This window comes from Humulus lupulus, chromosome 6 (genome assembly GCF_963169125.1).
Source record: "Humulus lupulus chromosome 6, drHumLupu1.1, whole genome shotgun sequence".
In the NCBI taxonomy this organism is placed as follows: domain Eukaryota; kingdom Viridiplantae; phylum Streptophyta; class Magnoliopsida; order Rosales; family Cannabaceae; genus Humulus; species Humulus lupulus.
In genome coordinates, this window is record NC_084798.1 from 51688450 (window position 1) to 51710586 (window position 22137).

A 22137-nucleotide genomic window follows, 5' to 3' on the forward strand; every position below is an offset into this window, starting at 1 on the left:
GACTGCATAGCTAATGTCAGGCTGAGTGATGGTGAGGGCTATCATTTTTGCAATGAGGCTTTTATAAGTAGTGGGGTCATGGACAGGATCACCCGAATCCATACTGAGTTTGAGATTTGGTTCCATAGGAGTGGAGACAACCTTTTGTACCTAAGTACCCTGTATCAGACAACAATTGAAGAGTGAAAGGTCTTTGTGATTGATAACTCTTGGATAAAGAGTTATCCCATGTGCTTTTGAGCTTATAATTGTGAAAAAATCTTGGGTGATGTTAGTTTATTTTTAACTTTTGTAGCTAACTTTGCTATTTTTATGATCTTAATTAAGTCTAGTTATTTTTGTAGTTTTTAATAGCCAATAGGTTGAAGATAATAGTTTCATGAATAAATATTTTTACAAAGAATGAACTAACATGTGAAACCATCTAAATTGAATTTTTGATGGCTGAATTATCAGGTTTTGCTGAATCATTTTGATCAGGCAGTTTTTGGGCACCTAGAATACGTGGAAATTCAATGGGTGAGTTGGAATAGTGGCAGAGGTGGCAAGTACAGAAAGCATGAGTCAAAAATTGGGAGAAAATGACAAAAGAAAAGAGGAACTCACGTTTTTTAGAAGGAAGGGCAATATTGTACTTTTGGGGCTAAAGGAGGAAACCTAGAATACACTTAAAGAGGTATCATCCGAAATAGAGATGGAGGCAGCCATTTTTAGAAAGAAAAAACCAGCAAGAAGAATAAAGAAAGACTAGAAATCAGCTAGAAGGAAGTACGACGAGAAAGGAGAAGCTCAAGCATCAATTGGATTTGTTCCTTCTTCTATTTCCAAACTTTATTTTTATATTTTCTGAGTTGATTTCTAAATCTAAATATTATGGGCTATTTTGATTGTGGATTAATTTTTATTAACTCAGCCATGAACAAATTTTTAGGTGGCTTGAATTGTTGATGAACCCTATGTTATAGTCTAGTTATTTCTTGCACATTATTTTAGTAAAATCTCTCTTGTTCATTCAAGTGTGCTTATATTAATTTATTGTTGTTGTTTGGCCAGAAATGGCAAGATATTTAGTTATGTTTAATGCTGGAAAGATTAAATGTAATGGGAAAAACTTGGATGACACAAGTCATAATCTAGGTTAGACTATGTTAGTAAGTAACATAGGGATGTGTTATTTGCCTTGTGTAACTTTTGAGAATTAAACTTTGAATTTGCATTCTTAAATCTGATTTTTCATAGGAATATGTTTAATTAGGTAAAATAATCAATGTCATAAAATTTGGGAAAGTTTTATGAGTGTTTAATGAATTCTTGTTAACCTGGGAGTTTCGCTAGAATATTGCTACCGCTTTCTGTTCTCATTCTGTTCAAGATGATTAATATAGGGGAAATCAATAATTCAAGTTCATTTTACAATCCATATATTTCTTTTAATTTTCTTGTTTAGTTAGTTTAATTTCAGTATTTCCATCTCTTTTAATATTTTGTTTAGTCTAAAAACAACCCATTTGATTTTTAGTACTTTTAAGTTGTTTAGTAATTGTTTTGCATATTTTTTCTAACTTGCAATCTCTGTGGAGACGATCTACTTATCATTATATTACTTGTGTGATTACGTACACTTGCATATTTAAAATCAAATATTAAATTTATCACAACAGTGATAAAAAATTCCTTGTTTGTTACGACCAATCTCAAGGCCTAAGAAAAAATGAATACGACCCAAATCTTTTAATTTAAATTTATTATCTAGCTCAGATTTAATTAGAATAACAGTTTGTTCATTGTTACTAGTTATAACTATATCATCCACATACACAAGAAGGGCTAAGAAAACACTTGAGTTATTTCTTGTAAAGAGTGTGTGGTCAGAGGATGATTGTTTGAAGCTTTTTTTAAGAAGTGTGTGGCTGAGTTTCGCGTACCATTGTCTTGAAGCTTGTTTCAGAGCATAAAGACTCTTGTTGAGTTTGCATACTGTGTTATTTGGTAGCTCCCCCTTAGTGGAATATCCTTGTGAAAGTTTCATGTAGATGATTTCACCAAGATGCTCATGGAGGAAGGCGTTGTTGATGTCTGTCTGATGCACAACCCAATTATTGTAAGCTGCAAGAGCAAGCATTACTTTAAATGTATTAAACTTAGCAACAGGTGCATAAGTATATTGATAATCAACTTCGGATATTTGAGTGTGACCTTTGGCTACTAAGCGAGCTTTATACCTATTAATAGTACCATTAGGATTATAGTTTACCTTGTATATCCACATATTACCTACTGTATGAGCACCATTGGGTAGTGAAGCAACATCCCATGTTTTATTTTATTCTAGAGCCATGAGTTCTTGGTGCATGGCTTGCTTCCATTCAGGAATTTGTGAGGCTTTAGAATAGCTAGTTGGTTAAGAAAAAATGGTGGAAGTTAAAATGGTAGCTCAGAAAGATGGGTGCATTTAGAATAGGAATGATAATTGGCAATGGGGTGGGCTGTTGAGGATGAAGCAGTTTTGTCCTTGCATATATAATCAGATAGGTGTGCAGGTGGGATAATAGTACGACATTTTTTGGTAGTAATTGGATGTATTGTTTGGTGTTGCTGAACCTGTGGAGAATCAGTAACATTAGTATCATTTTTCCCTGTATTATGATAAGAAAATAAAGAATGATTGCCTCTGTTCGTTGCTAAGGAAACTCAGATCGCATGGTTTTCTTTCCTACAAGAGAATTTTTTTTAGATAATATAGATGAGGGAAAAATATTATCAAGTAATATGGACTGGGTGTTAGATTGTAAAGGAAAAATATTTTCGTGGAATTGAACATCATGAGAATGAAAAATTTCATTTGATTGGAGGTCAAGTAAGGTATATGCCTTCATGCCTTCTGGATAACCAATGAACACACAAGCTCTTGAGCGTGGTGTGAATTTGTGTCATTGACCAACTAAGGTTGATGCATATGCTAGACAACCATAGGATTTTTAGTGGTCATAATTAGGCATTTTATTATGTAAAAGCTGAAATGAAGTGTTATTTTTCAGAAATTTTGAAGGGATGCAGTTGATAAGATATACCACTGTTTTGACTAAGAAACTCCAATAAACTAAAGGAAGAGCTGATTGGAAAGAAAGTGCTCGTGCAACATTTAAAATATGCTGGTGTTTTCGTTCCACAAGAGAATTCTGTTGTGGAGTGTCAACACAAGTGTAACGCCCTGGACAACCAAGACTGTTACACTGTGTAGTTGAAATAGTGCAAGACTTGCTAATCAAGTTGTTTGAATAAAAACGTGATCCTAAGGTCAACCATCAGATTAGGGTTAAAAGATTTTGAACATATATAGTTAATTTTCATTCAAATGGATGTTTAAGACATGGGATCCCAAAAACAGGGTACAAGTGATAGTTACAATTCTAAAGAGTTTTAATACAAACAACAACCATTCTAATGGAAAAATACAAGATTTAGGCCTCTGTCCTTGTACAATCCCTCGGTCATGGCGGTCGAGCAGCTAACTATGTACACTCCACCCCCAGAGCTCCCCAACTCATGGTTGGTCCAGTTTCCCTTTGCCTTTACCTGCACCACATAGCACCCGTGAGCCAAGGCCCAGTAAGAAAACCAAAAACAGCAAACACATGCAGCAACAATAATATTCAATCAAGCTTATCTCATTCAAACATAAAACAGAGTACAAATATTCAACTAATCAATAATAAGCACATAATCTCAAGTTCCCAAATAATCAAGGTTGGCACACTTAGGCCGAGCACCCTGTTGATCTTGCTGACCCCGGCTCACTTAGGCCGGGCTATGCTCAGTACGTTTACTGTCAGCCATGGCTCCCTTAGGCAGGTCATTATTGTATATCACATCAATTTTACGAACATGTAGTATAAGAAATCAATAATTGGGAATCTCAATCCCATTCATAACCACACAGGGGTGCAATTTTCTTACCTCAGATTCCGAATGGAGGATACAGAACGGTCCCAAGCATGATCCTCAGTCTTGAGCCTTTGTGGTAAACCTAGTCACAATATCAATTGGTAAATAGCAATTCTAACTCCAAATAAATACTTAGAAAATAATAGCTAGTCCCTGGGACCTCGATTTCCACTAAACCAGGTAGTAGAAATCGTCCCGAGCCACGATCCGAACCCCTAAACCCAGAAAATCCTCCATTTCCTTAACACTTCTCCTCAATCCTAACCTCAATTTATACCCACAACAGCTACCAAACCAGAATTTATGCCCATAATTCCCAGCCCTTTGATCTAAACACCATACCCAACTCATAACCAATTCTTACTCTTATCAAATACTTAAATTACACCAAAATTAGCTAGCAAACTAAGACTCATGCAATGTCAAGTTTTCAACATAGTTTCAGCAGAAAAATTCAGCTTGCTTAGTAATAATTTCATACCTCAATTGCAGCTTAGATCCTCAACAATACTCTAACTAATCCCAGCTTGGTTTTCCTCCAAATTCTCAACTCAATTCCCAGCTTGGTCCCCTTCAATTCTCCAAGCTCACCCAAGTTTAGATAGAGTGAGAGAGAAACATGTAGAAGGTGAGAGAGAGGGAAATTCTATAAGTTTCTGGTTCTTTTCCCTTAATCTTCTGAGTATATCCTAACCCAACCAATTTTTATTTTCCCCTTTAGACCTATTAATCCTCTAAGGGTTCTAAAGGGTAAAACTGTTATTTTCCCCTGGTTCCCGCTAATACCTCAAATGTTCCTACCATTAATCAAATAACCCTGTCATGTCTAATTAATGACCAAATACTTATTCATTACTCAACATATCCCAAAATATTCTCTAAATTCCCAAAATACCCCCAAGCTCTCCCCCGAGCCGGGTATTTAACCCCATTGTGACTATTTCACTTATCCACTCACTAGGACCGTCTCGAACCATATATAGAAAATATATCCACATAATAATGTGGTCTCAACCATTTATCACATTTAATCACGTTTATGCCCTTAATGGGAAAAATTACAAATATGCCCTTATAAGCTATAAAGGGCCCACATGCATATGTAATACTCATAAACATGCATATATCATACTCATATAATCATATTAATCATGCATGCCACATATTCATGCATTTAACTAATTAAACATACATATAAATTGTAGAGTTCCAGAATGTTTACTTAGTTAGCTAGCGAGTAGTAGTTGTAGTATTTTAAATTTTGTGGATTTTGGTTCAAACCGGGACTTAGTTGGAAACTCCTAGCAATAGTTATGGATTTTATAAGTTTAACCTATAGTTTAAGAATATTAATTATAACATAAGGTTTGATTAATATTCCTGGTTATAAATATGATATTTATTATAACCTAAGGTTTAGATAGAGCCAATAAGAATATGACACTTGTCATAAGCATGATTATTAAGGAATTATTATTTTAATGATAAAATAAGGGAATATAAGACTTAGTTTTCACCAGAAACTGTTAGGGTCATAGTTTGACTCAGTCAAAGTAGTTATCCAACCTTAATTATGCTGAAAAAGTGCAATTGCGTGTTTAAAATAATCACGTATGTCGATATATCGCAGCATTAGAGCCGATATATCGCCTGACGATGAATACGGAAAACATGTTGACGTTGCACGATCGTACGAACAGAGAGTCAGGACTAGAGGATAGCCGATATATCGCCACATATGGGCAATATATCACCTATATCAATCATTTTTTTTATTTTTGTTTTTAATTATTAAAAATCAACTTTGACTCCTTAGACCTACCTCTGATAGTTTTGATCGAGTCTTCAGCCTCTGATTGACAAATAGTCAATTATTTTCGATTACAATCATTATTTTATTCAAATCAAAATGGGGTTACTTGCACTCCTTACCTCTATAAATAGGACCTAGTACCCAACCCTTTCACTTACTCTTCAACTGTGATCAGACTCCAAGGTGTTAGTGAGACCATAAGAGTGATAAACACTTGGGTTGGGAAAAAGCTTTACCATTCTTAAGATTTATCAAACATTGGGGAAGTGAGGATTAAAGTGTTTCAGTATTGGAGTTAGGCCAATCTATAAGGTCAACAAAGGTACCCTTATTCTTAAGTTCAATTTTGTTTGATTCCTTAGTTTCTTTAGTTTTCATTCAAGTTCTAACTTTTGTTATGGTTTTGTGGTTAGGTTTTTAAGTTCTTTGAACTTAAGGTGTCTTTTCGGTAAGTTTTCTCTTGGTAGTTTAGTTCTATTCTTTTCATCTCTTTCCTTTAGAAATACTCATTATTCTTATTATTGGTTTAGGAGTGTTCCATGTCCCGAATTTGTTCTCATATCCCAGTTTTGGTAAGGAGAATAGGATAGATCTTGTATGTTTGTATGATGTGTTATGCTTATATGTTATGTTTATGTATAATATGTTACGATAATTTTGTGTTTTAATATGTTATGTTATGATTCACCCTACCTTAAATATTAGACAGGGGACCTAGATGGGTTATCATACACTACATGTGATCTAACCTACCTCAAATATTAGACCGGGGACGTAGATGGTTTATCACATGTCATAATGGCCATTATTAGTATAGTCCTATATGGTATACGTTTTTATAGTCATATGTTTATTGTATATGTTATGATATATTTATGGTATCTATTTATGATATAATTTTATGTATATGATTTATGTTGTTAGTAGTTTTTCATTGATGGGCATTAAGCTCACTCATTATCTTTTAGTGTGATGTAGGAAAATAGATGCAAAGGTGGAAGGATTCTTGGAAGCTTGGTGTGTGTATGGAGGTGAAAGGAGTGGATGGGCTGCGTGTCGATTCGAGGACAACTTTTTTTGTTTAGTCTCTTTAAATTACGTTTTTATGTATTTTTTTTCGCATTTAGCTTTATAAACAATTTTATTTAAAGTTATGTTTTATTTTAAAACAATGAGCTCATTTATGTATTACAATTTTTTTTTTAAGTTTTCAATAAAGTTATGAATTTTCTTATGTATGTTTCTTCAAAGTTGTAGTTATGTCTAGTAGGTTTAATGACCTAAGTCTCATAAATAGTTGGGTCGTTACAGTTGGTATCAGAGCAATGGTTTATTTACATGAAATTGTCCTTCATACACCCGCTCAAGATCCGAATCTAACCACCAATGTAAGTATTTATGTTTTAGTTATTATGTTTATGTGTTATAGCTAACGTTTTAGTCTTATGTTTTCAGTTAAGATATGGATGGAGCTTTATCATATAATGATATCCAAGCCATTAAAGAATTAAAAAGGATTAGAGAACCAAGAAATACCATAGGAATATTGGAGAGAATCACTCAGAGATTTCTTTTATTCCATAATCAAATAGTTCATCTCCAAACAACTAAGCAAATAATGATGAGAGCTACAGAGCAATATATTTTAGTAATTAGGCTTTTTAGAGATTTTCCTGTTGTAATTGCTGCTTTGGAAGAAATATGGGAGACAATAGATGTTGAGGATGAAGTATCACTGGCTATGAGATATTATTTTCTCATAATAAGGTTTACATCTAAGATGGAATTCTAATTCACACAAGAACAAAAGAATAGAATTTTTACAAATCTTCCAAGAGGAATTTTGAGGTTCCCGAAAATGATGATTATAAAGAGATAGATGATGATATGTTAGATGAAGGATCTGATGTAGAAGATCCCGATTTTTAGAATAGATTAGTTTAATTATTTATTTATTTTATTTATTGTTTTGCCTTTATGATTGTACTTAGTGAAAACAGTTTTTCCAAATTAATATCATTGTTATTTTGATGACATGTATGAGTTTGATTTTATTTTTGCAATCATAATAAATAATGACTAAGTTCAGTGAGGGTGGATACAAATCAATGAACCGGGTTTTCTATATTGAGAGATAGGGGGCCATAGTAGTGGGAACGATTTTACTGATCCCAGCCCTCCCTCAATATGGTTAACTTTGGAACAACGATGAGTTTCGAGCCTAGGAATTAAGTCATATAGGATAATTAGAAACATACTTAGATAATAATAAAGATGACTTATTTTTCAAAGTTTAGAAACACACCCTAATTGTAAAGAAGGCTTATATAATTATTTTCATAAGAAGTCATAATTAATAGGTCTGAGTTATGTTTGTTTAGATTAAGTTTTTGCCTTAGAGCCTATTAAGGTAAGTTCTAACATGTTTTTCTTAACTGTTAGAACTCTGTTGAAGATGTCGTTCAGAAGATCTGCTCGCACCAATGGCAATGTCCCCAACACCGCTACTGAGAGCAATGAAGCCCCTCCAGTTTGCAGAAGGGGAAGGCATGCAAATGCCAACCGGAATGCACCACCGCCGCCACCTCCGTCGGTTGACAACACTGCGGAAGTTGCCAGACTACGACGACAAGTTGAGGAATTACTGTAGCAACAACGACAGCAGCCTCAGCCTCAGCCTCAGCCTCAGCCTTAGCCTCCGCTGCAACCATAGCCTCAGCAAATGGCCCCAACACCCCATCAAGTTGGTCCATATGGGGGATGGCCAATGACAAACTATGCGCCATACCCAACTCAACATATGGAGCCTATCTATGAGCGGTTTCGTAAGTAACACACTCCAAACTTTGAAGGGACAACCGACCCCTTCGAGGCAGAAGAGTGGCTCAGAAATTTGGATCCAATCCTATCACATATGAATCTCGGCAACGCAGATCGCATATCCTGCGTTTCGTCTCTGCTCAAGAAGGATGCAAGAATATGGTGGGACCTAGTATAGCAGACTCACGATGTCGCCACCATGACTTAGACCAGATTTATGGAGCTATTCCACAAAAAGTACTACAATTCAGCTGTCATTGCTTCAAGGGTCGAGGAATTCGCTAGTCTAAAGCAAGGCAATTTGACGGTAGCAGAATATGCTCGGTAGTTCGACCGATTAGCTAAGTTTGCATCTGAGATGGTTCCAACTGATTTTCTAAGGGTAACCAAGTTTGTTAAAGGACTTGGACCAAATATTGAGCTAGGGGTTAAGCTAGCAGACCCGGGGAATACTACTTATGCCGATGTTATAGAAACGACAATAAATGTGGAAAGGCTTCAGGCAAATGTTAGTAAAGAGGAGGCCAGTAAGTCTGAACCTAAGCAGTAAAATCAACCCCAGAATGGTCGGAACAACAACAACAACTAGCAGTCCAACAACAATAACGGTTAGAAAAGAAGGCATCCTGAAAATAAGCAGTCTGACAACGATAAAAAGGCACAGACAAACAATGGAGGAAATAGGCAGGGTTATGTAGAGTACCTGCAATATGCTAAGTGTGAAAAGAAACATCCTGGTGAGTGCCGCGCAAACACCAAAGGATGCTACAACTGTGGTCAGGAAGGGCACCGGAAGAAAGACTTTCCCCAGCTCAAGTCAGAGGGGAAAAAGGATGATAAGATGGTTCCTGCCAGGGTTTTTGCTCTCACCCAAGGAGAAGCTGACGCTAGCAATAAATTAGTTACAGGTCAGGTTTCTATCCTCCATAATATATGTTATGTATTATTTGATTCAGGAGCCACTCATTCGTATATCTCGTTAGGAATGATAGAGAAATTAGACAAACCTTGTGAAAAATTTAGAACTAGGTTTGTAACAGAATTACCTTCAGGTGAAGTAGTCCTATCATCACGGGTAGTACGAGGCGTACCAATCAAGATAGAGGACGCAGAACTAGAAGGAGACTTGATAGAACTAGAGATTAAAGACTTCGACGTGATACTGGGAATGGACTGGCTAGCAAGGCATGGCGCAACCATCGACTGCAAACGTAAGAAAGTGATGTTCGAGACTCTTGACGGCCAGAGGCTATGTTTTATGGGATAGGTTTCAGGTCTATGCAAATCGCTTATTTTGTCACTTAAAGCACATAAGGTGATAGAAAAAGGATGTCAAGCATTCTTAGCTAGCGTTACAGATGTTGTAAAGGAAACACCGCTAAAGGTCGGAGATGTACATATTGTAAGGGAATTTCTGGAGGTATTTCCTGATGACTTGCCAGGATTGCCGCCGACTCGAGAAATTGACTTCACAATCAAGCTAGTACCGGGCATCGAGCCTATCTCCAAGGCACCATATCAGATGGCACCTACTGAACTCAAGGAGTTAAAGATGCAACTACAAGAACTATTAGACTTGGGTTTCATTAGACCGAGCCATTCGCCATGGGGAACATCGATTCTATTTGTGAAGAAGAAGGATGGGAGTATGCGAATGTGCATAGATTACTGCGAGCTAAATAAGGTGATGATTAAGAACAAGTACCCACTACCCCAGATTGACGACTTGTTTGATCAACTCCGAGGAGCGACCATGTTCTTAAAGATTGACTTACGGTCTGGGTATCATCAGCTCAAGGTACGGGAAGCGGATGTTCCTAAGACAGATTTTAGAACTCATTATGGGCATTGCGAGTTTCTAGTCATGTCTTTCAGTCTTACCAATGCTCCAGCCGCATTTATGGATTTAATGAATAGTGTCCTTAAGGACTACTTGGATAAATTTGTTGTAGTCTTCATTTACGATATCTTGGTGTACTCGAAGGGCGAAATCGAGCACGGGAAACATTTAAGGTTAATCTTGTTGTGACTAAAGGAGCATCAACTATACGCCAAGTTCAAGAAGTGCGAATTTTGGCTTTCACAAGTAGCATTTCTCGACCACATAGTATCCAAGGACGGGATTGCTGTAGATCCATCTAAAGTAGAGGCGGTGAAGGATTGGCCAAGACCAAAGAATGCATCTAAAGTAAGAAGTTTTCTAGGACTAGCAGGTTATTATCGAAGGTTTGTAGAGGGTTTTTCTAAGATAGCCACTCTGCTCATCAACCTGACTCGGAATCAACAGAGGTTCAACAGGAATGATAAGTGTGAAGAGAGTTTCCAGTTGCTAAAGGATAAGCTATGCTCAGCACCATTACTTTGTGTACCGACACCCAATGATAAGTTTGTAGTCAACTGTGATGCGTCGAAGTAAGGGTTGGGTTGTGTGCTGATGCAGAATGACAAGGTGATAGCCTACGCCTCAAGATAATTGAAGGAGTACGAGCAACGCTATCCAGCACACGATATGGAGTTGGCAGCGGTAGTCTTTGCATTAAAAATCTGGCGCCACTATCTTTATGGAGAACGGTGTGAGATTTATACAGACCATAAAAGTCTAAAGTATTTCTTCACTCAGAAGGAGCTCAACATGAGGCAGCGCAGGTGGTTAGAGCTAGTGAAAAATTATGACTGCAAAATTTCATACCACTCGGGGAAGGCAAATGTAGTTGCTGATGCGCTAATTAGAAATAATTATGGAAGTCTAGCAGCGTTAGTTGGAATAGAAAAGCCGCTACAGCAAAAGCTGATCAATGTTGGAATAGAAGTAGTCATTGGTGAACTGGCTAACTTGTCCATTCAGTCAAGTCTGTTAGAAGATATACAGATTGGGCAAGTGCATGATGACACGTTAGTAACACATATGGATACAGTTAGAGAAGGGAAGGCCATAGATTTCTCAATATCAAGTCAGGGGTTATTAAGATATAAGGATCGGGTATGCGTGCCAAACGATCAAGGGATTAAGGTGAAGATTTTAGAAGAAGCGCACAATACCCCATACTCAGTTCACCCAGGGTCGACCAAGATGAATCACAACATCAAGGAAATGTATTGTTGGCCAGGAATGAAGAAAGATATACCGGAGTATGTGTCTAAATGTTTGGTATGCCAACAAGTGAAAGTAGAACATCAGCGGCTTGCAGGCTTATTGCAATCGCTTAGCATTCTAGAATGGAAATGGGACGACATAGCAATGGATTTCGTGATGTGTTTGCCTCGAACGAATAAGCAACATGACTCGGCTTGGGTAGTAATTGATAGATTAACCAAGTCAGCTCATTTTCTACCAGTCAAGACTTCATACACGGCTCAACAATACGCAGATATTTATGTTCAAGAGATAGTAAGACTGCATGGAATCCCCAAGACAATAGTGTCCGATAGAGGATCGATGTTTACATCGAGATTTTGGAGAAGCTTGCAGCAAGCTATGGGTACCAAGATAAGTCTTAGTACAACATTTCCTCCTCAGACAGACGGTCAGTTGGAGCGTACCATACAAATTTTAGAAGATATGTTGCGCGCTAGTGTACTTGATTTCGGAGGATCATGGAGTAAGTACTTACCGCTGATAAAGTTCTCCTACAACAATAGTTACCAGTCAACGATCGGGATGGCACCTTACGAGCTACTTTATGGAAGGAGGTGTCGATCACCGCTACATTGGGAGGAGGTAGGAGAAAGGCAACTACTTGGACCCGAAGCTGTTAGAGAAGCTTAAGATGCAGTAGTGCTGATTAGAAAGCGTATGCTCGCTGCTTAGAGTCGTCAGAAAAGCTATGCGGATGCCAAGCGATGTGATGTGGAATTCAAAGTCGGAGATCAAATCTTCCTAAGGATATCTCCTATAAAAGGTGTGAAGCGGTTCGGGAAGAAAGGCAAGCTTAGTCCCAGGTTTATAGGTCCTTTTGAGATATTGGACAAAGTGGGAGCAGTTGCATATAGATTAGCCCTACCGCCAACTTTAGCAAATAGTCACAATGTGTTCCACATCTCAATGCTGCATAGATATGTGTCAGACCCATCTCACGTCCTCAAGTATAATACGATAGCACTCCAAAAAGACTTGAGTTACGAGGAACAACCGATTAGCATCCTAGATAGAGGGATGAAAGAATTACGGTCTAAGAGTATTCCGATAGTCAAAGTCCTATGGAGAAATAGTTCTGAACGGGAGGCAATGTGGGAGTTGGAGGAGGACATGAAATGTCGGTGATAACTCTTGAATAAAGAGTTATTTCTTGTGCTTTTGAACTTATAATTGTGAAAAAATCATGGGTGATGTTAGTTTATTTTTAGCTTTTGTAGCTAACTTTGGTGTTTTTATTATCTTAATTAAGTTTAATTTATTTTTTAGTTTTTAATAGCTAGTGGGTTAAAGATAATAATTTCAAGGATAAATATTTGCACAAAGGAATGAGCTAACATATGAAACTATTTTGATGAAATTATGTTGTTGATGGCTGGATTATCAGGTTTGCTGCAGCAAAATTGAAGCATTTTGATCAGGCAGATTTTGACCACATGGAACACGTGGCAGTCAATGGGTAAGCTGACATTTTGGCTGAGGTGGCAAGGGTAGAAAGAATTAGTCAGCATATTGGAGAAAAGGACAAAGGAAGAAGGAGGACTTCATGTTTTTTGGAGAAAAATGGGCAATATGGTACTTTGGGGAAAAAGAGGAGAAAAACATAATATACACAAAAGAGGGTTTCAGCCACAAGGAAGGAGGCAACAGCCATTTTGGGAAAAGAAAACCATAAAAAGGGAGAAAAACTCAGAATATCAACAAGGAAGAAGGGGGACAAACAAAGAAAGCTCAAGCATCATTTTGGATTTGTTCTTTCTTCTTTTCCTAAACTTTATTCTATTAATTTCTAAGTTGGATTCTAAATCTAAATATTATGGGCTGTTTTGATTGTGAATTAATGTTTATGAACTCAGCCATGAACTAATTTTTAGGTGGCTTGAATTGTTGATGAACCCTATGTTATAGTCTATCAATTTCTTGCACGTATTTTAGTAAAATCTCCTGTTCATTCAAGTATGCTTATATTAATTTCTTGTTGTTGTTTGGCCAGCAATGGCAAGTTATTTAATTATGTTTAATGCTGGAAATATTAAATGTAATGGGAAGAACTTGGATGACACAAGTCATAATCTAGGTTAGGTTATGTTAGTAAGTAGCATATGGATATGTTATTTGCCTTGTGTAACTTTTAAGAATTAAACTTTGATTTGCATCCTTAAATCTAATTTTGCATAGGAATATGTTTAATTAGGTAGAAGAATTAATGTCATAAAATTTGGGAAAGTTTTATGGGTGTTTAAATGAATTCTTGTTAACCTAGGAGTTTTGCTAGAATATTCGTGCAGCAATCTGTCCGCAATTTGTTCAGGATGAATAATATAGGGAAATTCAATAATTCAAGTCCATTTTGCAATCCATATATTTCTCTTAATTTTCTTGTTCAGTTCAGTTTTTAATTTCAGTATTTCCATTTTTTTTAATATTTTGTTTAGCCTATAAACAACCCACTTGATTTTTAATTTCTTAAAATTGTTTTGCTTATTTTTTTCTAATTTGCAATCCCTGTGGAGACAATTTACTTATCATTATATTACTTGTGTGATTGCATGCACTTGCGTATTTAAAATCAAATATTAAATTTATCACAACAAGTTTTTGGCGCCGTTGCCGGGGATTGGAATTAGAAATTTTTGTAATATCAATTACTTGCAATTTATTTATGTTTCTTTGTTGAGCTGACTTTGTTTGCTTGCTCTTGTGTTTTCTCAGGTGATTTACTATTGAACGAGCAAGAAGACATTGAACTAGCTCCTATTGACCTTGAGATTGAAAGAACAATTAGAAGAAGACTAAAGGAACAACGGGCTCAAAATCGCCTTAATATGGCTGAAGAGGTTAAAGGAGTTGAGGGTACTAATAATGTCACTAACACAATTGCTATGGCTGATGATAGAGAGAGAGCTATAAGGGAGTATACTGCCCCCATGTTTATTGAGCTCAATCCGGGCATTGTTAGGCCTGAAATTCAAGCACCCCAATTTGAGTTAAAGCCCGTTATGTTCTAAATGTTGCAAACAGTGGGTCAATTTAGTGGGCTGCCTACCGAGGACCCTCATCTTCATCTTCGTTCATTTTTGGAAGTGAGTGATTCTTTCAAGCTACAAGGAGTGAGTGACGAGGCCCTAAGGTTGAAATTGTTCCCTTTCTCTTTGAGGGATCGAGCTAGAGCTTGGCTCAACACCCTTCCTCCCGACTCGGTGACTACATGGAATGAGTTGGCTGAAAATTTCTTAATGAAGTACTTCCCTTCTACCAAAAATGCCAAGTTTCGCAATGAAATTATGTCATTTCAGCAGTTGGAAGATGAATCTTTTTGTGAATCTTGGGAGAGATTCAAGGAGTTATTGAGGAAGTGTCCACACCATGGGATCCCGCATTGTATGCAAATCGAAACTTTCTACAATGGGCTCAATTCTTCCACTCGTATGGTGTTAGATGCTTCAGCTAATGGGGCTATTCTCTCTAAGTCCTACAATGAAGCCTATGAGATTTTGGAGAGGATAGCTAGCGAAAATTACCAATGGTCCAATGTTAGAGCCTCAAAAAGTTGAAAAGTGGCTGGTATACTTGAAGTGGATTCATTGACAGCTTTGACCGCTCAAGTTTCTTCAATGACTAACCTTCTCAAGAACATGAGTTTGGGGGGAATGGTACAATCACCTACTATGGGGCAAGTTGCCAATGTATCTTGTGTTTATTGTGGAGATGGGCACGCATTTGAGAGTTGTCCTTCGAATCCCGCTTTAGTTTGTTATGTGGGGAATCAAAATGCCAACCGAAATAACCCATATTTGAACTCTTAAAATCCGGGGTGGAGGCAGCATCCAAACTTCTCATGGGGGGGGGGGGGGGGGGGGGTCAAGGAGCTAGTTCAAGTGAAGCACCAATGCAAAACAAGCCTACATATCCACCGAGGTTTTCTCAACAACAACAAAGAGCTCAACCACCTCCTCCTCAAGTGTCTCAATAAAGCTCTTTGGAGAGTTTAATGAAAGAATATATGGCCAAGAATGATGATGTGATTCAAAGTAAAGCAACATCCTTGAGGAATCTAGAAACTCAATTGGGGCAGCTTGCTAATGAGCTAAGGAATAGACCACAAGACACCTTGCCTAGTGATACAGAAAATCCAAGGAAAGATGGCAAGGAGCATTGCAAGGCGGTTACCTTGAGGACTGGAAAAAAATCTGGAATTGACTGAGGATAATTGTTTTAGAAACAGCGAGCCCACTTTAATCCAAAGTAGTGTGGACAAAGGAGACAAAGATGTGAAATCAAAAATTTTAAATGCTGATCCTGAAGCAATTACTACAGCAATTCCTCCGCAAAATGCTACAGGAAAGCCTATAAGCAAGCCACCTCCACCATTTCCTCATCGCTTTCAAAAGCAGCAACAAGATGGTCAATTCCGGAGATTTTTAGATGTTTTGAAACAACTTTACATCAATATACCGTTGGTGGAAGTTTTTGAAGGATATTTTAACTAAAAAGAGGAGGCTTGGTGAATTTGAAATAGTGGCGTTGACTGAAGGTTGTAGTGCTATATTGAAGAGTAAAATTCCTCCTTAATTGAAGGATCCAGGCAGCTTCACAATTCCTTGTTCTGTTGGTGGTAGAGATGTTGGTAGAGCACTTTGTGACTTGGGGGCTAGTATCAATTTGATGCCCATGTCAATTTTCAAGAAGTTGAGGATTGGAGAAGCAAGACCAATGATAACTCTACAACATAGAGTTATCTTAGTCACTTTTAGGCTTATAATTCAATGAGATTAGAGTGATATTTGTTCTTTTTGTTTATTTTGTGTTTAATTTCACTTTATTTGTGTTTGTGTTAGTTTTGATAAGTTTAGTGTTTGGTATTTATGAAAGGATTAGAAATGGCTCATTAATAGGTGAAAAATTATCTTGTGAATAGAAGACTTGAAAAGGCTCACTTTGGTTTTTAGTTTCTTTTGTTGAGCAGGAAAACTCAGAAATGCGACCGCATTTCCTGGAGCTTTACGTGGATGACGTGGCTGCTCACTTAAGTGACTGCTGAAGTGGCATTTTTTGAGGAAGACAACTGGAATTCATTAATCTACATCACCTTTGGGTCCCATAACAAGGGGTGCACGTGAGGAACAAGGATTTTTCTGAATTGGGAAGGAAACCCTAAGGAGGCAAAGGGGATATTACATATATTTTTCTCTTTCCCCTTTTCATCAGCCACTACCATTTTGAAGAAAGAAACCAGCAGCCACCACCATTTGGGAGACCAGATTTTGAGCTTCAAGGAGGAGGAAAGAAAGTGCAAGGAAGAAGGAGAAGAAGAGACAATTTCGTTTGACTATTAGTGTTTGGATTTTATTTTCTCTACTCTTAATCTTTGTATTTGAATTCCTTTAATTGATTCTCATGAAACCCATGGCTGAAATTATTATAATTGTGTTCTTGAATTTTAGTATGAACTAAACTTTTGTAGTTAGAGATGCTAATGAACCCTAATATGTAATTTGGGGTGTGTGGGTAATTTTAATGTTAAAGTTGTTTTGAGCTTTTGTTCAATCAATGGGTATTATTGTTTATACTTATTATATTTTAATATAATGTTTGATTGATTAAATAAGTGTTAAAAAAAGTGATTATTTAATCTAGTGGGGGAATGTTATATTATTTCATATAATATAATATTAGATTAAATAATGTGACAAAATGTGATTTGCCACACCTTGTAACATATTATTGAGAGTCACAAAATTAGACTAATGTGTGTGCCCAAATGTGACATATTTTGGAGTTACAAAATCAGTTACAAATTTGTAACTCCCAAATATTACCCAATAATGTGTATATTATATGTTACACATTTGAGATTGGATTTCATAAAGTCATGATGATATATGATTGTTGGAGACATGTTTTTAACTCCCAATAGGTGTTTGGAGGTTACAAAATCATGTGGGAAAGGATTTGGGACATTTTAAAACGTTTTGGAAAAATGAATTTTTTGTGCTGAAAATGGCCTGTGGCCGCGGCCTGGGGGACAGAAGCTAGTGGCCGCGGCCAGTGAGGCTGACAGCCTATGTGAATTTTTAGTTTTCTCCAAATTGAACGGTTCTAACATCCCAAATAACTCCCAAATCTCCATTTTAATTCCATAAGAATCCAATTAAACATTGGTAACAACCATGAGGGTTGGTGGAATTTGAAATTCAAAGGGGTATCTCAAACTCTATAAATAGGAGCCTAATGCTCACTTGTAAGACAACACCATTTTTCATCCACAAAGCACTTGGCTGAAAAATACACCTTGAGGCTTGATAATTCCAGAGAGCTATTTCCTTGAGAGATCCCTTAGTGCTTAGAGAATAGGGGGAAATAAGCTTTTGGACAAAGGTCTTGAACCTTGTTCAAGTTGGTGATCCCCACTACTCTACACTTTGGTTGAGTGTGAGAGTTTGATTGTGTTTTCATTCTTTTGTTCTTCTTATTTACTTGTATTATTATAGCATTGAGTTTGTAATCTTCTTCTTCTACATCTTTCTATTTACTTGTATTTTGAGCAATTGAGTTGTAATATTTATTTAATCAATATTATCTTGTCCATTGTATTTTTGCAAAGAGTTGTATTTGGTTTTTCCATAATTCCATTGAGCAATAGTATATATTCTCTAACAATACTTGCTCTATGTTTGGCCAACTTGAGTAGGTAATTAAATTGGTATTGATGCTGGAAAGATAATATTAATGGATATAAAAATTGATTGATGCATGTTCTTAACTTTTATGTTTTAGAAATTGTGTTTATATAGGAATATATAATCACCTTGCATGATTTTATAGGTTTGTGCTCAAATTGACATTCTTAACATTGGTTAGGCATAGGAATATGTTAATTAATGTAAGAGTTGAACCTTAATTTCTTAGGAAAAAGAATTAAGACAAGTAGAAGACCTAGTCAACATTACCCAGAATTGCGACCGCATTGTTACCCGCATCTGTGCCTAGAATTGCATATTAGAGGGATTTGGTAGCTCTAACTTCCCATCATCACTTCATTAATCAATTGCTTACTGTTTTAGCTTGGTTTTGGTTGTTTAGTTTACTTATTTATATTTTGTTCTTAATTTTAGTTCAATCAAACGTTATTGCTTATTTTTATTCCAAATTGTTTGGTTTTGATCTTTACAACATTTTGCTTAAACAATCCCTGAAGAGACGATATTAATATACTTACTATTATATTACTTGCATGCCATTGTGTACACTTTCACATTAAATATCATAAGAAAATATCGCAACAAGTTTTTGGTGCCATTGCCGGGGATTGTTTAAAGTCATTTATTGTGAAATTAAGTATCTAGCAATTTGGTTTAAATTCTTTTGTGCTAACTTGGGTGATTCTCGTGCAATTTCAGGTTTATACAGTGTATGAACAAGAATCAAGACCCTGAACTACTTCCCATTGAACTAGAAATTGAGCGTACCTTTAGAAGAAGGCGAAAGATACAAAAAGCTAAAAGGGAAGTAGTAGTGATGGATGCTGAGCAAGGGGCTCCACAGGGAGCCACTCAAAGGGTAGCAATTCTATTAGGAGTTGCTCATGATCCACCAGTAAATGTAGCAGGAGCTGCTCAAGATCGAGTAGCTCAAGGGGGAGTAGCTGCCAACAATGGGCAAAATGCAGTTATTGTGGCTAATGACAGAGATCGTGCTATCAGGCAATATGCTCTCCCCCTCTTCAATGAGCTCAATCCGGGCATCGTTAGACCATAAATTCAGGCAGCACAGTTTGAATTGAAGCCAGTCATGTTCCAGATGCTTCAAACTGTGGGCCAGTTTAGTGGGATGCCAACAGAGGATCCTCACCTTCATCTTTGATTGTTCATTGAAGTGAGTGATTCATTCAAGCTGCCCAGAGTGACAGAGGATGCATTGAGAATAAAGTTGTTCCCATACTCCTTGCGAGACAGAGCTAGAGTTTGGTTTAACTCTTTACCATCTGATTCTGTGAGTACTTGGCAAGAGTTGGCTGAGTGGTTTTTGATGAAGTATTTTCCTCCCACTAAAAATGCCAAGCTCCGCAATGAGATTACTTCATTTCAAAAACTTGATGAAGAATCCTTATATGAGGCATGGGAGCGGTTTAAGGAGTTCCTGCGCAAATGCCCTCACCATGGCATTCCTCATTGCATCCAAATGGAGACCTTCTATAACGGTCTCAATGCTCATACTAGGATGGTAGTTGATGCTTCAACGAACGGGGCTCTTCTTACTAAGTCCTATAATGAGGCATATGAAATCCTTGAGAGAATATCCAACAACAACTATCAGTGGCCCACTTCTAGATTGTCTACAGGTAGAAAGGTGGCTAGTATTCATGATGTGGATGCCATCACTTCTTTGGCAGCTCAAGTATCCTCTATTTCTAATATGCTCAAGATAATGAATATGGGGATGAATTAATCAATGGGGCAGCCTATGGGGACACAATTTGGGAAAATGGAGAACATTTCTTGTGTGTATTGTGGTGAGGGTCATACTTTTGACAACTGTCCTTCCAATCCAACAGCTGTGTGTTTCATGGGGAATCAAAATAGGAACGGTCCTTATTCTAATTCCTACAACCCATCATGGAGGCAACATCCCAACTTTTCATGGAGTAATCAAGGGGCTGGTCCGAGCAGCTCCTCTATGCATCCTAGACCTTTGTATCCACCGGGGTATCCACCACAAGCTCCACAACAAAAATCCCAACACATAGTGCAATCTACTTCTTTGGAAGGCATGTTAAAAGATTACATGATGAAGATAGATGCACTCATTCAAAGTGAAGCAACATCTATGAGGAATTTGGAGAATCAAGTTGGGAAACTTGCCAATGAGCTTATAAATAGACCTCAAGGTGCTCTACCGAGTGATACTGAGAACCCAAGAGGTGTTGACAAGGAACAATGCAAGGCCGTTACTTTGAGAAGTGGCAAGGAGTTAGAGCATTCTAAGAAAAATTCGGGGCATGAGGATGAGCCCTCTTCAATCCAAAATAACAGGAAAGCAAGCAAAGATGAAGAAAGATATGATGTGCTGAAATCTGCCTCTGCCCAGGATGCGGCCGCATCTGGAACACCGCAAAAGTCCCCCGAAATTCAAAAGCTTCCTCAACAGCTACCTTTTCCACAAAGGTTTCAAAAACAAAAGCAAGATGGTCAATTTAAAAAATTCCTTGATATTTTGAGGCAGCTACATATTAACATTCCCCTTGTTGAAGCCCTAGAGAAAATGCCTAACTATGTGAAGTTCATGAAGGACATCCTTACAAAGAAGAGAAGATTGGGGGAATTTGAGACAGTGGCCCTTGCCAAGGAAAGTAGCTCATTCTTGCAAAACAAGCTGCCCCCAAAGATGAAAGATCCTGGGAGTTTCACCATTCCATGCACCATTGGTAATTCTTATTGTGGCATGGCATTATTTTACTTGGGTGCCAGTATAAATTTGATGCCTATGTCTGTGTATAGACAATTGGGGATTGGTGAAGTCCGACCTACCACAGTGACTCTATAGCTTGCAGATAGATCTCTTGCTTATCCAAATGGGAAGATTGAGGATGTCTTGGTAAAAGTTGATAAGTTCATTTTTCCAGCTGATTTCATTGTGTTGGATTATGAGGCAGACAGGAAGATACCAATCATTCTAGGGAGGCCTTTTCTCGCTACTGGTAGAACTTTGATTGATGTGCAAAAGGGTGAACTTACTATGAGGGTTCAAGATGAGCAGGTGACTTTCAATGTTTTCAAGGATATGAGATTTCCAGATAAAGTCAAAGAGTGTTCTGTTGTTTCCGTGGTAGATTCTTTGGTCTCAAAGGAGTTAGAAAGCAATTTTGATGATCCTCTAGAGAGACTCTTGATGTTTGATTCACATGCAGAGGATGAGGATGAATACTTGGCTTGGCTAGAAGCTAGTTCACAGGGATTGCATACAAGAAAGCATTTTGAATCTTTGGAGCTCTCATCGAAGTCTATCACAGCCCCTAAACCATCAATGGAAGAACCTCCAGAGTTGGAATTAAAAGCTTTACCCTCACACTTGAGATATGCCTATTTAGGTAAGTCTTTTACCTTACTTGTGATTGTTTCAGCCGAGTTAAGTATGGAACAAGAAGTAAAGTTGCTTTATGTATTGAGGAAGTTCAAGAAGGCCATTGGGTGGACGATAGCAGACATAAAGGGTATTAGTCCTTCTCTATGCATGCATACGATTCTGTTAGAAAACAATGAAAAAGGGTCTATTGAGGGGTAAAGAAGGATAAATCCCATCATGAAAGAAGTGGTGAAAAAGGAGATTATCAAGTGGCTTGATGCTGGTATCATTTATCCCATCTCTGATAGCTCATGGGTTAGTCCTGTCCAGTGTGTGCCAAATAAAGGTGGGATTACAGTGGTGG

General features: G+C 37.3%; 1 protein-coding gene and 2 non-coding genes across 3 annotated transcripts; 1 reads left to right on the top strand and 2 right to left on the bottom strand.

The window, feature by feature from the left end:
- Positions 1-14977: 14977 nt before the first annotated feature.
- LOC133787644 (small nucleolar RNA R71) lies at positions 14978-15084 on the bottom strand. Its single transcript, XR_009872651.1, has one exon. It is a non-coding gene; the product is annotated as a small nucleolar RNA R71 (small nucleolar RNA).
- Positions 15085-19769: 4685 nt separating this feature from the next.
- On the bottom strand, positions 19770-19876 carry LOC133787233 (small nucleolar RNA R71). Its single transcript, XR_009872265.1, has one exon. It is a non-coding gene; the product is annotated as a small nucleolar RNA R71 (small nucleolar RNA).
- Positions 19877-20162: 286 nt separating this feature from the next.
- Positions 20163-21992, top strand: LOC133785081 (uncharacterized). Its single transcript, XM_062224340.1, has 2 exons — positions 20163-21177; positions 21262-21992. The coding sequence occupies exons 1-2, from the start codon at positions 20163-20165 to the stop codon at positions 21990-21992; spliced, it is 1746 nt and encodes a 581-aa protein (XP_062080324.1).
- Positions 21993-22137: the final 145 nt, after the last annotated feature.

What these genes read in the sequence shown, in the direction of transcription:
- LOC133785081 (XM_062224340.1), top strand. Translation starts at nt 20,163, where the DNA reads ATGGGGCAGCCTATGGGGACACAATTTGGGAAAATGGAGAACATTTCT. An exon ending in ATTATTTTACTTGGGTGCCA is followed by an intron (nt 21,178 to 21,261) that starts GTATAAATTTGA and finishes TATAGCTTGCAG; the next exon opens with ATAGATCTCTTGCTTATCCA.